The following is a 13906-nucleotide window of genomic DNA, read 5'->3' as shown; positions in this document are numbered from 1 at the left end:
GAGAAAATCTCTTTTGAGTGCATAAACACCGCAGTGTCTGTGAAATATTATACTACCAGTGTAGCTTGGTATCACCCGCGTGCGGTGCGCATCGGAACGTGCATTTTATATATGGTGCGGCTCCTCCCGCCGTCCCCGACGCACTAGCAGCATTCTATGTGTGTATCGTACACAAGCACCGTTCGTTAGCAACGGCCCTTGGAGACGCTGCTTGCGTGCCTTCACTACAAGTGAGATCGCACGTGTAAACAATAGATTTCGGTCGTGGGTGTGGGTGCAGTGTACTACTGGTAGAACCACTGCAGGTCCAAACTTCGTGCCCCTCTCTCACCAGATTTACATTTTGTGTCTGACAACAATGGCTATGGAGTAAAATTTAGAAGGGGCTAGAGTTTTTTCGGCACTTTACTTTGTCAAAACAGGACGGAACGTTCACTCCAACTGCAGAGCGTGCATTATCAGTTTTATTGGGGAAAATTTCGTGGTATACAAAGTGATAAAAACGAAGTGTAATTCCTTGTTTCGGTGACTTGTTCTCGGACGTTCAGCAGCGGGACGCCCATCGACTCCCCCCATCCACTTGTTCTCTCGTTGAACACCACGAAACCTCTGGAAGCCGAATATGTATGATCGGGCGCCAAGGGCTTTGACGGAAGGGGCTCAATCAACTGGTTCATACGTAGGACCAGGTTCATACGACGCATTTCGTCCATCTCCAACAAAAGTCAAATCAGGTAAGTTTTACGAGAGTTTGCAAGAGTTCTACTTCTAATTCTAGACTAGTTCTATATTTATTTCAAATTAGAAATTCAGAATGTCTAACAAGTTAGATACACATTGTAAGTTTACATAATTCTGCTTCTGTTCTCTCTAACGTGTTACACGATTTATAAAATCAACACGTAAGTCGTAACACGATCCACTGCACTGTGTGCTAACTTTGCATCGACAATCATTGTGTAACATATTTATGATTTATTATTTGTCAACAACATAATACTTTTAAGATAGCAAGACTGCCCCCTACAATTCATTTATGTACAGTAACATAAGAATTCCGGCATTATCGCGAAATAGGTCCCCACTCCATTCACTGCCATTCATTTCGTCATATTGTAGCAGGGGACTTCTTTTAACCTCCATAGACTTTGCACATAGTGGAGACGCACATGCAGAGAACGAGAGGGGACCGATATCACGATTTGGCCAGAATTCCTACTCGCACTGCTCCCACCCAGGATATTAGAATCTACATTGTACTCTAGTAGTCTACACTGTAGACGAAGAGTTTGAATGAACATGTCATCACATTCAGTGTCACTGTTATTCTCATTTTCAGATGGGTATGCCCCCTTCTCGTCCATGACCCCAAGAGAAACCTTTCTGACGGTCCAAGATGCGGTGATAGCTGCGCCAGGCCCAGGACATTACGATCCCAATGAATCACAGCTCAGAATAAATGGGGGCCACACACTTGCCAACACAGCCAAGAGATTTGAAGAGGACACGTCAACTTCAATCCTCACACCGGGCCCAGGAACTTACAATCTCTCGAAATCAAGTGATTGGTTGAGAAGAGCAGCACTGAAGGAGAAGGAGGCAGCACAGGGACAGGTAAGTTACATTCCTCAAATCGACTTTTGAAAACGATAAGGGCGTTAAGGTGCCTCAAACACTATGGCTTTAGTGGCCACTTAACGCCCTTATAAATACCCTCAACTGACAAAATAATCCAGTCAATCTTTATAATGTTATATATTTAATCTGGAAGTTAAATTTAAGTTTCCTGTATAGTAATCTCATTCAGGATATGCAGTCATTCATCACAATGTATGTTCTCATTATACAGTGTACAAGTATTGACAGTTGGTGTGGTATAGCGTTGCAGTTTTGCATCTCCTTTCATCATTTGTAACCCATTGAGGACGAGTCCCGAGTATACTCGGGCAGGTGTCTATAGTGCGTGTTGTAGCAAAATTAGTCCGTCCTCAACGGGTTAACATTGGAAGTCATTCGTAGTTCTGCTTGTTGGCTGTGGGAACTTTTGGTGCGACACATTGTAGATGGATGTATATCAAACCAGCCTTGACTATCATAATGAATATTTACCACATAATGACAAGTTCATATTTGTTTAGTAAATCATCTCCATTATGATATCAGAAACTATCTGTACCTGTATACAACTTTCTGTATCAAAAACAAACAAAAAAACAAAAACATGTGGCTCTAATCTAGGACCAACTTTTTGTGCTTCACATTTCAGCTGGTAACAGATCGCATCAAGTACTCGAGGAAACCACAAGCCCCTTCCATCCCAACACCTGGCCAGGCCTATGGCTACGAGGAGTCTGAGGACGGTGTGCTCAAGAAACAGGAACCCCCAAACAAAGACGTTTCACTCGGCCCAGCATTCTACAATGTGGCGCAAGTAAGAATATTTATTTGTCATCCCTTTTGAATACTGGACTCAAACATTATCATTAATGGGTAATTCGTAATATACTGAGTGAGTAACTTTAACCAACTTTCTAAATGGGAAACATGCAAATGAAATACTGACAGTAGTGTTTATTGAAACATGGTGTAAAAAAAATGTCATAAGCTGATGAGGCCTAGCCCAGTAAAATCATGTTGCGTATTCATTGCAGACATACATGTACAGTTGATATACTGTCATACTCATATCACCACAGGGTTCTGAAAACGTAATTGAAACTTAGGAGAGACTGAATTGAAAAAAGCGCAGTATGGGGGTAAAATATGCAAAATTGGTGCATTACAAATTATAGATAGAATGGTTAAAAGATTGTTATACAAACTCAGAGTATGTAACAGGTGGACTCTTGAAAAAGAAGAATATAAATCTATAAAATGTTATATTATTATTATGATTTTTTTTAATACCAGGGTGACACAAAGACAACAGCCAAGTACAAGGGGGTGCACTTTGGAAGCTTGACGTCAGCAAGAATGGACTTCCGTGGGGATATAGGCCCAGGACCTGGTGAATATGACCCCTTCTCGAGACCAGAGTCTGTGATTGAGAATGTCAATTCCAAGAGTGGTACCAGACCGTTTGAAGCTCGTATCCCAAGATACCATGAGGTCATAGTGCAAAGTGAGCAGAAAAAGGTCAGTAGATACATTTCTTGATGATTTTCCTTTTACTCATATGTACAGTAAGTTTCTTGCTTGTTTAAATTGTTTAACAAACTGCAGATTTTTGGCATGAAATACAGCTGTACTACAGTACAAGCATAATAAGCTGTCAAAATCATTGGTGTGGATTAAATCTGGAGAGCATGACAGAGGATGTAGAGTTGTTTCAGTGGATATATTTTCATACATCATGTGTTTGTCTGCATTGATATTCACCGAGATTCCTGTAACTAGCAGCCGAATCACATGAAGTGGATATCACATTCCCCCGCCCCCCCCCCCCCGAAAGTGTCTGCTATATACATGTCTAGCTTTGTGTAATATGATCAGTGATATATTGATCCATGCGATGCTAAATCAAGCTATTGATGTAATCTTGGAATTGTGTATTGTCATGCTCTATGAGTGCGATCACATGCTCATGACACTTCTGTGATGATCCATTTAACGTAATAATATTTTTGGTTTAAATATCACAGGCTATTCCTGGACCAGGCAAGTATGAAATCAACAGCCAGTTTGACAAGAGGCCCCTGGCAGTTAACACAGAAGGCATGGAAGTAGAGCACCCACCATTCCTATCACAAGCCAAGGTAAGTGAACTTCCAACTTGAATGGCTTGTCGCTGCTCCTCCACACTTCTCTACTCACATTAAATCAATATGTCACAGTAAACAGTCGTCCTGACCTCTTCAAAATAATAGATTTCCTTAAACTGCCATGAAGCTTTAGATCAATGCCATGAAATATCAAGCATGTGACATTAGTTCATGGGCACCTTACATGTACTTTCAAGAAAATGTTTTAAATGAGTGGTTAAATTTGTGTATTATCAATTATTGTGGTCATATTATTTGTCATTTTATACATCAACAATTTTGATGCATTGATCTGCACTTTGAGGATCATTACGTGATGGGATTTTTCTTTTCTTTGTACAAGCAACTGTCAGTACTTTTGGTGCTGTGTAAGATTCTCTGGGATTATGATCATGTTGTGTGTGCAAGATTAGTGACTAATGCTAACTGCTCAGTTTTTCACCACGCAGTCTGTAGTTAGTAATTTGATTTGTTTTCCTCACCTCTACAGAGATTTCATGACAAGAAGAATATCGTGCCCGCCCCAGGCTCCTACAACGATCCTCGACACGCCCTGGAGGCATTGAAGAGGGTGCGCGGTTTGAAGCGGAGTCCCTTTGGCCAAACGTCTGTCAGGTTCGGACCACAGCCGCACATTAGGAAAACACCAGGTAATTGCATTCACTTCGTTCTGTCTTTGCTTATTCGATGGGACTAAAAGTCTAAAGTGATGATCATGTTGAAAAGAAGATGAAAAATTGTGTTTCATGCTACTTTTACCTGCTCCACTCGATAGCTGTGCATCCTGCAAAGTAACTTTATGTACAAAGTCGTCTATTGATAACAACTTTGTTAAATTATAGATAGTGTGTCTTAGATTGTTTAATTATCATTCCCAAAAAGTGTTTTGAAATGTGTTGGTCCCCCAACCCCCATGACCAAATGATAATAGTCTTTTGTGGATATTGCTCAAAAATAAGAATTTTAATCCAGCATCTTCCTGGCATCTTTCTTTCTGATTTCCAATGGCTTTACAGGTCCTGGGTCTTACAACTTCCCTGGTCTGGCAGACAGCAGCATGAGGAAAGCGTACATTGAGAGCACAAGAAGAGGTGCGTTTGGCTCCACCTCAGTACGCATCAAGCCCATCACCAAGAGGCAGGACTCTGCCCAGCCTGGACCCTCCCACTACCAAGTCAAGGAGAATCCACAGTACAGCCGCTACTCTACCAACCTCTCGGCAAACTTTGCTTCACATTCCAATAGGCTCTCCTCACCTGCACCTGTCACAATACAGGTAAAAAACAAAAACACAACAACATCAACATTGCCAATTTCTGTTCTGTTGGTATTCTGTTTTGCTTTGATTTTAATAGTGTTGCACTTTCAGAGTCAATTTTGAATATCTCTCTCTGTTTTCATGTGGTTGTTCATTTTTTATGCCTCCGCCACGAAGTGGTGCCGGAGGCATTAATTTTCATGTGTTCATAGGTTTCGTTTTCTAACATGCACATGCCATACAGCACAAAATATCTGTGTGGATATTGTAGACAATGTCATACATCCCAGTTTGCCATTTGCATCCTATGTTTGTGTGTGTGTAAAAAACAAAACAAACAAACAAACAAACAGAATCACGCTCACAATGTGAATACAACCTTGGACTAAATAAAAACACGGTCATGGTCTCGCATGCTTTTGATTCACATGCATTGGAGGCTGAGTGCATTGTTGTAGTTGTGTATACTTGAAAATATAGTGTGTATTTTGTGATACATTCTTGTACCTTAAACCAGTATTCTTTGGGTTATTTCCTGCAGGAGAATCCTCCTCCTGGTTCATACGAGGTTGGCGCTTCACACGACTGCTCACAGGGTAGGAAAGACCCTGCCCCTCCCCGCAGTCACGTTGGTCGCAGGAAGAAGGGCTCCTTCCTCTCCTCCACGAGGCGCTTTGCCCCGCCCCGAGATGTCGTCATTGAGAAGCCAATGGAAGCTAATCCAGGTCAGTGAGAATTCTTTCTTAAATTTTGCTTTGTTTAACCTATTTGCATGTGATTATTTTGAGAATTATAATGTTATTGGTGAAACTTTCCATGGTCAGAGCTAACAGCCAGTGATGTACATGTAATTTCATGATGATGGTATCTTTGTGAAATAAGCTTTCTCTTTTAACAAGAGGAGCTGACACAAGAGCTGTGTGCCTTGTATGTATTCATGTAGGGTGCATTTTCATGTAGGGTGGGAACCACTTTTTAATAGAGCATAGATGTTAATAAAATGACATCATTATTATACCCCCGCCAAACGAAGTTTGAAGGGGGTATATAGGAATCAGCGGACGGTCGGTCGGGCGGTCGGTCGGGCGGTCGGTCGGGCGGTCGGGCGGTCGGTCCGTTGCAAATCTTGCGTCGCGAACTACTTCCTCAGTTTTCAACCGATTCCCATAAAACTTGGCACAGATGTGTGCCTTGGGTTGTAGATGTGCAAGACATATTTTTTGACAGTACCCAAAAGTACGTTGCCATGGTAACGGCATATTATGGGCAAAAATGGGTACAAATCTTGCGTCGCGAACTACTTCCTCAGTTTTCAACCGATTCCCATAAAACTTGGCACAGATGTGTGCCTTGGGTTGTAGATGTGCAAGACATATTTTTTGACAGTACCCAAAAGTACGTTGCCATGGTAACGGCATATTATGGGCAAAAATGGGTACAAATCTTGCGTCGCGAACTACTTCCTCAGTTTTCAACCGATTCCCATAAAACTTGGCACAGATGTGTGCCTTGGGTTGTAGATGTGCAAGACATATTTTTTGACAGTACCCAAAAGTACGTTGCCATGGTAACGGCATATTATGGGCAAAAATGGGTACAAATCTTGCGTCGCGAACTCCTCCCACAGTTTTCAACCGATTCCCATAAAACTTGGCACAGATGTGTGCCTTGGGTTGTAGATGTGCAAGACATATTTTTTGACAGTACCCAAAAGTACGTTGCCATGGTAACAGCATATTATGGGCAAAAATGGGTACAAATCTTGCGTCGCGAACTACTTCCTCAGTTTTCAACCGATTCCCATAAAACTTGGCACAGATGTGTGCCTTGGGTTGTAGATGTGCAAGACATATTTTTTGACAGTACCCAAAAGTACGTTGCCATGGTAACAGCATATTATGGGCAAAAATGGGTACAAATCTTGCGTCGCGAACTACTTCCTCAGTTTTCAACCGATTCCCATAAAACTTGGCACAGATGTGTGCCTTGGGTTGTAGATGTGCAAGACGTATTTTTTGACAGTACCCAAAAGTACGTTGCCATGGTAACGGCATATTATGGGCAAAAATGGGTACAAATCTTGCGTCGCGAACTCCTCCCACAGTTTTTGATCAATTTTTATGAAATTAGGTACAGATGTTCATCTGAATATGTTAATGTGCAAGACACATATTTCCGCAGTGGCAAAAAGTGCGTTGCCATGGTAACGGCATGTTATTGGTAAAATATAGGGCAAAATGCTTCATGGCAAAACTGCTTCATCAGTGTTCTTCCAATTCTCATGGAATTCATATTGAATGTTTGTCTTAGGATATAGGTCAGCATGACACATTTCTTGACAGTGACAAAAAGTATGTTGCCATGGTAACAGCTCACATATTATGAGCCAAAATGATGGAAAATTTTGTGTTGCAAACTACTTCCTCAGTTTTTGCCCAATTTCCATGAAACTTGGTACAGATGTGTGCCTTTGGTTGTAGATGTGCAAGACACATTTTTCGACAGTACCCGAAAGTACGTTGCCATGGTAACGGCATATTAATGGCAGAAGATCAAGGAAAGATCTTGCGGATTTAACTACTTCCTCAGTTTTTTGACCAAAGCTTATCAAATGTTGTTTTGACCAAAGCTTATGAAATGTTGTTTGACGGGGGTATAACCAGTCGCTGTAGCGACATTTCTAGTTGTTTTGTGGCATTGATATTGATCTTTAAAGACTTGTGCATGATACCATAGACACACATGGTCCTTGAGGCATCGTCCCACCAACCCACAACCAAAATGATCAAATGGGACTGTGGGGTGGAATGCTATCATGTCATGTCTCTCACTAAAGGTGTATTTTAGCTACGACTGCCTTAATCATGCATTTGATGGGTTTTAGATGGCATGTTAACTGTAACGTGACCATTGAGCACACATAAAAACTCTGTTATGTGCTTTGCATGTCTTTCACATCAAGTCACGGAATCGCTGCGCATAAATTGGTGTAATCAGTCATCCGTGTATATTAAAAAATTCAGCTCTGTCTTTATGATAACTAAAATGGTATGGTGATTTCGATGGATGAGCTAAAGACATCAGGTCATTCTGCATAGTTTTTGCTCAACACCTACCTTGTAAAGTCTGCATGAGTTGTCCGTCCTAAGCATAGCAGTTCAGAAAAACCCAGATCGTTCATAAAGAGAGTACCGTTTCAGATGGGTAATAGTTTGGCAGGTAGTGTTGTTTGGTTCTGTGCTGCTTGCAATCTGACCACCAATATTGACAGACAGTAACATGCATTTTGCCTGGTTTTTTTTTCTCGTGTATGTAGGTCCTGGCACATATGACCCAGCTGCCAAAGATGCCGTCAAACTCAGTCTCCTTGTTGGAAAGGACAGGCGCTTTAGAGAATTGAGAAAGAATGAAAATCCTGGACCTGGAGCCTATGAGGTAAGGCTGAGTTTTCTGTGACCACACAATATGTAGTAAGGGTTAAAAAAACAGAAAACTAAAAATTCCTGGCATACAATGTATATGCTTATTGCCAAGTGGACTGTTTATTAATTCAACATCATACTGTAAAGCTAGTCAGTTTTATTTCTTAATATTATCACTGTAATAAGACTGCTTCACAAAAATAAGTATTATAATGCATATACAGTGCACTCCCCTTAAAACAAAACATTGTTTCAGTGAACTAAAAGTTCAGGTCCCAGAATTATTATTAATCTTTATATTTTTTATTTGTTTGGCTATGACAAAATGGCAACGAATGAAAGAAACAAGGCGGTCCCCGGGACTTCGTTACTAATGGGAGTCGCCTGTACTGAAATTGGAAGATAAACAATTTATGAAGAAATTTGGAAGTGTAAAAATGAAGAGTAAAATTTTAGATCAAAATAGGTCTGTGTAGTTTTACAGAGTGAAAGTTCTTTCCTGTCCCTACTCCAATTCCTGCTGTATTGGAAATAGTTGCCTCTCCTCAATGCAATATTTATCTTGATTTCATCCTCACAGTTGAGTCCACTCCTGCAAGACACCGTCCTGAAGGGCACCTTCAACGCCACCCTCAATAACCCCATCGCACCCCAGATGGAGCTGGACAGGGGCGCCTCACAAGCTACCAAGCACCAAGCCTTTGTACTGGGCGTTTAGTGCCCAGACTTTCTTCCACTGCTGTTACTCACCTGGCATCGTCTGTTTTACTCGTGCATTTTACCTCGTGTCAAGCAATAATGGGCAGTTTTGGAAAGACTCTCGATTCTTTTAGGCGGACAAGGAACTTCAGACTAGATAGACACCATGTACTTGTTTGTTGTTTTGTTGCAGAGGGGTACGGAAAATTCCTCTGTGTAAAAGTGATTCTGCCATTTTTAAATGATGTGATGGATATTGATGAAGGAAAGCATTTTTCGTTTTTTCATCTCATGAACTGCAAAGAAGGTAATGCACATGGCATACCAGTGTACATGCAAGATGATAGTGAAAAAAACTTTTGAAGTCCCATATGGAGAGGATTTTGTCAGGACAATGGAAGACATGTATGCATATGAGAAGAGGAACGAAGAACTACAGGCTGGACCTGTACTTGAATCAGTTGATTTCCAAGCAAGACAATCTAAAGATGAAATTTGTAAGCTACGATTCCTGTGCACCCTCTTCATGCAGTCAAAAATGACTGTGGATGCTAGAGTGGACCCAGTGATGTGTATAAAATGATAATGGGATGTCACCTGCCATACATACCAAGCTTGACTGATGTTTGAATGTGTGTTCATTTGCAGCCTTCAAAATCAGTGTATCACCGACAGGCATGTTGTTATGTTGTCCCATTGATGTTGTGTTATGTCTTGGTTGCATTGTGTGCCGCCGTTTTCTCATTATCTTTGTCATCCATCCATCCGCCTTTACACCACAGTTCTCAATATATTTACATAATTGCTAAGATAATGCAGCTATGAGCCAAAACAAATACACATTGTATTGTCCGAAGTACATTGCATGTATATCTTGTGCATAATTTGGAGTATGTCACGACTGGATGCAGCATGTGCCTTACAGAAGGCAACATCATTAAAATGCATAGGAAACCAAAGTCCATAATAATAGTATACCATCCTGTATGTTTCTATTTACCATTATAGGCAGTCATATCATTCAGATGCATGGGAAACCAAAGCCGTCCATCTTATACCATCCTGTGTGTTTCTATTAACCATCATAGGTGGTCTCATCATTTTCATGCAGAGGTAACCATAACCGTCCATATAAAACGCCATCCGTTATATTACTATTTACCATTATAGGCAGTCGATGCCTAAATGTATCCTGTGCATGAGCACAGATGTTTTGTCCATTTTTTATTGTACCTGTACATCCTATATCAACAAATTATATTGAATTTTAAATTAATTTATGCTGTCTTTTGAGTGATTATTTATTTCAAACTTGAGTGTGCAAACTGCTGCATATTCTTATATTTGAAGTATGGTGTGTGTGTGTGTGTGTGTGTGTGTGTGTATATATATATATATATATATATATATATATATATATATATATATATACATACACATGTATATGTATATATTCCATTATCTTTGTCGAAAAGAAAAGAGCAACTATATTTTTTCACACAAAAGGATGATTGCCACAACACGAAAACTTAGCAGTAAAGCACTTTATTGGTAATTCTGTCCTACTTTTCAAATTGCCTATACATGGACATTGCATTGTTCAAGAGAATAAGCCCAAAATAGCCATTGGAAGGTCAACCTCCAGAAAGGCACTACTAGTATTGAGACACTGCTAGGTGGTAACTCTATGGTAGTCATGAATCCTAAATATGTCTTTCTGCATATTTGTGGGCTACACATACAGGAAGAATGCACCTTTGTTTTGTTTCTGTTTAGTTAACTACATTATCAAGCACAAGGTATTGTCAGCATGTGTTCCAACTAGGGATGATGTGCAATATTTCTGCATTTCATGAGGACAAGTTTACACAATGCAAGATTGAAGAGTAAGACTCACAATAAAAACAATGTGGCAAAATGTGGAAGCACTACTAATGCACATGAGGGTCATTCAAGCAAAACTAAGAGAATAGAGCACATTTGGGTAGGCAGACAGTACAGACTTTCAAGGCTCGAGAAGCATTGTGAAAATGGTGGTGTGTAAAAATCATCGAAGTGCACATTCTTCAAACATTTGTTACACGACCAACACATCACACAAGGATCTTGTCCACTCCACAGCCTTGATATGTATTAAAAAAAAAAAAACCTACTCTGTCAACAACCACATTAAGACATGAATGACTCGTATAATGACTCTCCTACACAACAGTCTTACCATTCCACTTAAGGAAGTTTGAAAAACAGAGGATCAAACATGTACATCGTACATGTACCTCAAATGGTTCACAACTCTAAAGGGAGAAAATAAGACAACAGAGTAACTTATGAGTGACAGCGTTGCCACAATGTTAAACAATTCAGTCTTCTTTTCCTCTTTTTTTCATAATCTTTATCTTTCTGTTGTCTCTATATCGTAAGAGAATTTTCTCTTTTTTTAATATATGGAAAACTATAAGTATACGGTTGCTGCAAACTGCATGACATGAAAATATATATTTCCTTCGCAATAATGCACACGCTCATCAGATTTTATCTCCAAGCAGTGCGGATTTACAGCACCATTTTGAAGATGCCCGCTTGGCCTGCTCCATCCTTGAGCCCACTCGTATGAAACAAGTCTGGGCGCTTTGCCGGTCCGATGTTTGAAATGACAACACAGGCAGGATGCAGGCACGTCAAAGTGCATGTTATCCGACACTTACCACTCTATCTCTGCCATTGTTTCGCTAGAATAACTCATAATCTGTTTTACCTAGCATGCCTGCCATACACAGTGATATAGTCTACTGAGTTATAATAAAATGTGTCTGAGTGTTTGTACATGTGTGTGTGTGTATGGTATGTGTGTGTGTGTGCACAAGTGTGTGTAAGATGTCTCTTCAATGAAAGAAATTGTCAACAGTACAAGTAATGTAAGGTTCTACCCATTTCACAAAATCAATCAGTGAAGTAGTTCCATTGTTACAAAGTAAATCAATACTGTCAGTCTGAAGTTACGTGTTCAGATACCATCGCTACTCAGCTCTTTTATGTCGTCATCAAACATACACATAACAAAGATTTTTCTTTACATCTTCTTCTGCTGTGTTGAAAAAAAAGAAGTATTGCCCTTCTTAAACATGTGATAAAAGGCATTAAAAAGAGTTGAAAGCTCTCTGCTCCATAATGACTAGTCAAATGGAAATAAATATTACAAAAAACACCCCAATTTATTGCTGCAACTTCTTCTACCTGTACCTCTCACCACTGACTGTGTATAACACAGAGATGAATATTACAGAAGAAAGATATGCTTCCTGTATGAACCACATGTTGTTGTGGTTTTTTTTTTTTTCCAATTAGTATGAAAACTTTTATTAAATACCAGAACAACATGGCAGTGCCAAGTTTGCCCAGACTGGAGCACTGTTTCAACATGTCCCTTTTTTAGCATTTTCTACCCTTAAATACTCACACATCTGACATCACTAATTGCATCGTTACATATCCACATTTGAGATGTTGTAATCAGAACTTTGGTTTCACTTCAAAAGATAAATTTGAGCAGAAGTGTACAGTAGATTGCATTGCATGATCACAAAAATACCCCATACTGCTCTCAAAGTAAAAGTAGGTTACATGCCAACTCCATATAATAATACTACACACAAATTGAAATGTAATCATTCCCTTCTTCCTAAACAAATTATTGCAAGAATCTAGAATGCTTTTGGAAGACATAAGGATTTTGCTTGAAATGAAAATAGAGGCTAAATAAAGCAGATAATGTATACAAACATTAAATAAAATATTTCACAAGCATGCATGAAAAGTAATACCTTTTAAAAGCTTACATGTATACTCAGATCTTTACAAATATTCTAAAGAATCTTTGGACGCCTGGGGGCATGAATCATAAATCCCAGAAAACATTGACCTATGGCTGTTTCTTCAGAGAGAGAAAAACAAATAAGGAGCATTTACATGCAAGTGTAGATCAAGATCACAAGACCTAATTCCACAGTAGAATAAAAGCTTTCCTCTCTAAACCAAACTTTTCGATGCGAAATGCCCAATCTTTCCACAGCCATATTTACATAGTATGTGTTCATGTATTTCAAATACCATTTCATCAATTAGAATTATGATGAAAAGAATAAGCAAACATTTCAAAAACCATGATGATAACATGGCAAAGCTATCACATACTCACATTTGAACATATTTATGAGCACTAGTGATTTGTCCCCTTAAGGAAAAAAATCCACAAACTGTTGCACTAGAGAGGTTATACGCAAATAAATTCCCATTAGTATACCCTCACACAGCCGCATGCACACAAAGAAGTATTCAAGTCATATGTACACTTTACCTACATTCTACAATAATACATTTTTCTGAAATGCCATCTGATATATTTTCTCCATCATCATGAAGAAACATGCAGTAGTACTTTCTTGTAATACATCAGGTTACATTTTGTGATAAAAGCAGAATTAATCAAGTCATGATCCATGTTTAAACAAAAAACAACAACAACCAAGAAAATCTCTGGTTATTCCAATTATTCCTATCATAATTGCGTACATTCTAACCATGTTCACCGTTACTCAACAAGTCAACAACATAAACATGTACGACGAGCAACAGAATGACATATAAACCATTTACTGTTTCAGAAGTCATCAATAATACACCCAAGATGGTTCTCGGATGATGCTGTGCATCACATTTGATTTCATTGTATCTTCTTTAAATCCACTCAACGTTGCATTTTATACACA

At 39.4% G+C, this 13906-nt stretch overlaps 1 protein-coding gene across 1 annotated transcript; it reads left to right on the top strand.

The window, feature by feature from the left end:
• The first annotated feature begins 393 nt into the window (after positions 1–393).
• LOC139738693 (sperm-tail PG-rich repeat-containing protein 2-like) lies at positions 394–9400 on the top strand. The gene is made up of 10 exons (XM_071649325.1): positions 394–734; positions 1340–1614; positions 2267–2431; positions 2911–3135; positions 3642–3755; positions 4252–4411; positions 4778–5037; positions 5561–5744; positions 8336–8454; positions 9022–9400. The coding sequence occupies exons 1-10, from the start codon at positions 623–625 to the stop codon at positions 9157–9159; spliced, it is 1752 nt and encodes a 583-aa protein (XP_071505426.1). The 5' UTR covers positions 394–622; the 3' UTR covers positions 9160–9400.
• The last annotated feature ends 4506 nt before the right edge of the window (positions 9401–13906 follow it).

Source organism: Diadema antillarum, unplaced genomic scaffold, assembly GCF_040938485.1.
Source record: "Diadema antillarum isolate AM-2024a unplaced genomic scaffold, OU_Dant_1.0 seq00000764_RagTag, whole genome shotgun sequence".
In the NCBI taxonomy this organism is placed as follows: Eukaryota; Metazoa; Echinodermata; class Echinoidea; order Diadematoida; family Diadematidae; genus Diadema; species Diadema antillarum.
Note: the sequence above shows the minus strand (reverse complement) of the source record. Positions and strands in the feature narration are given on the sequence as shown.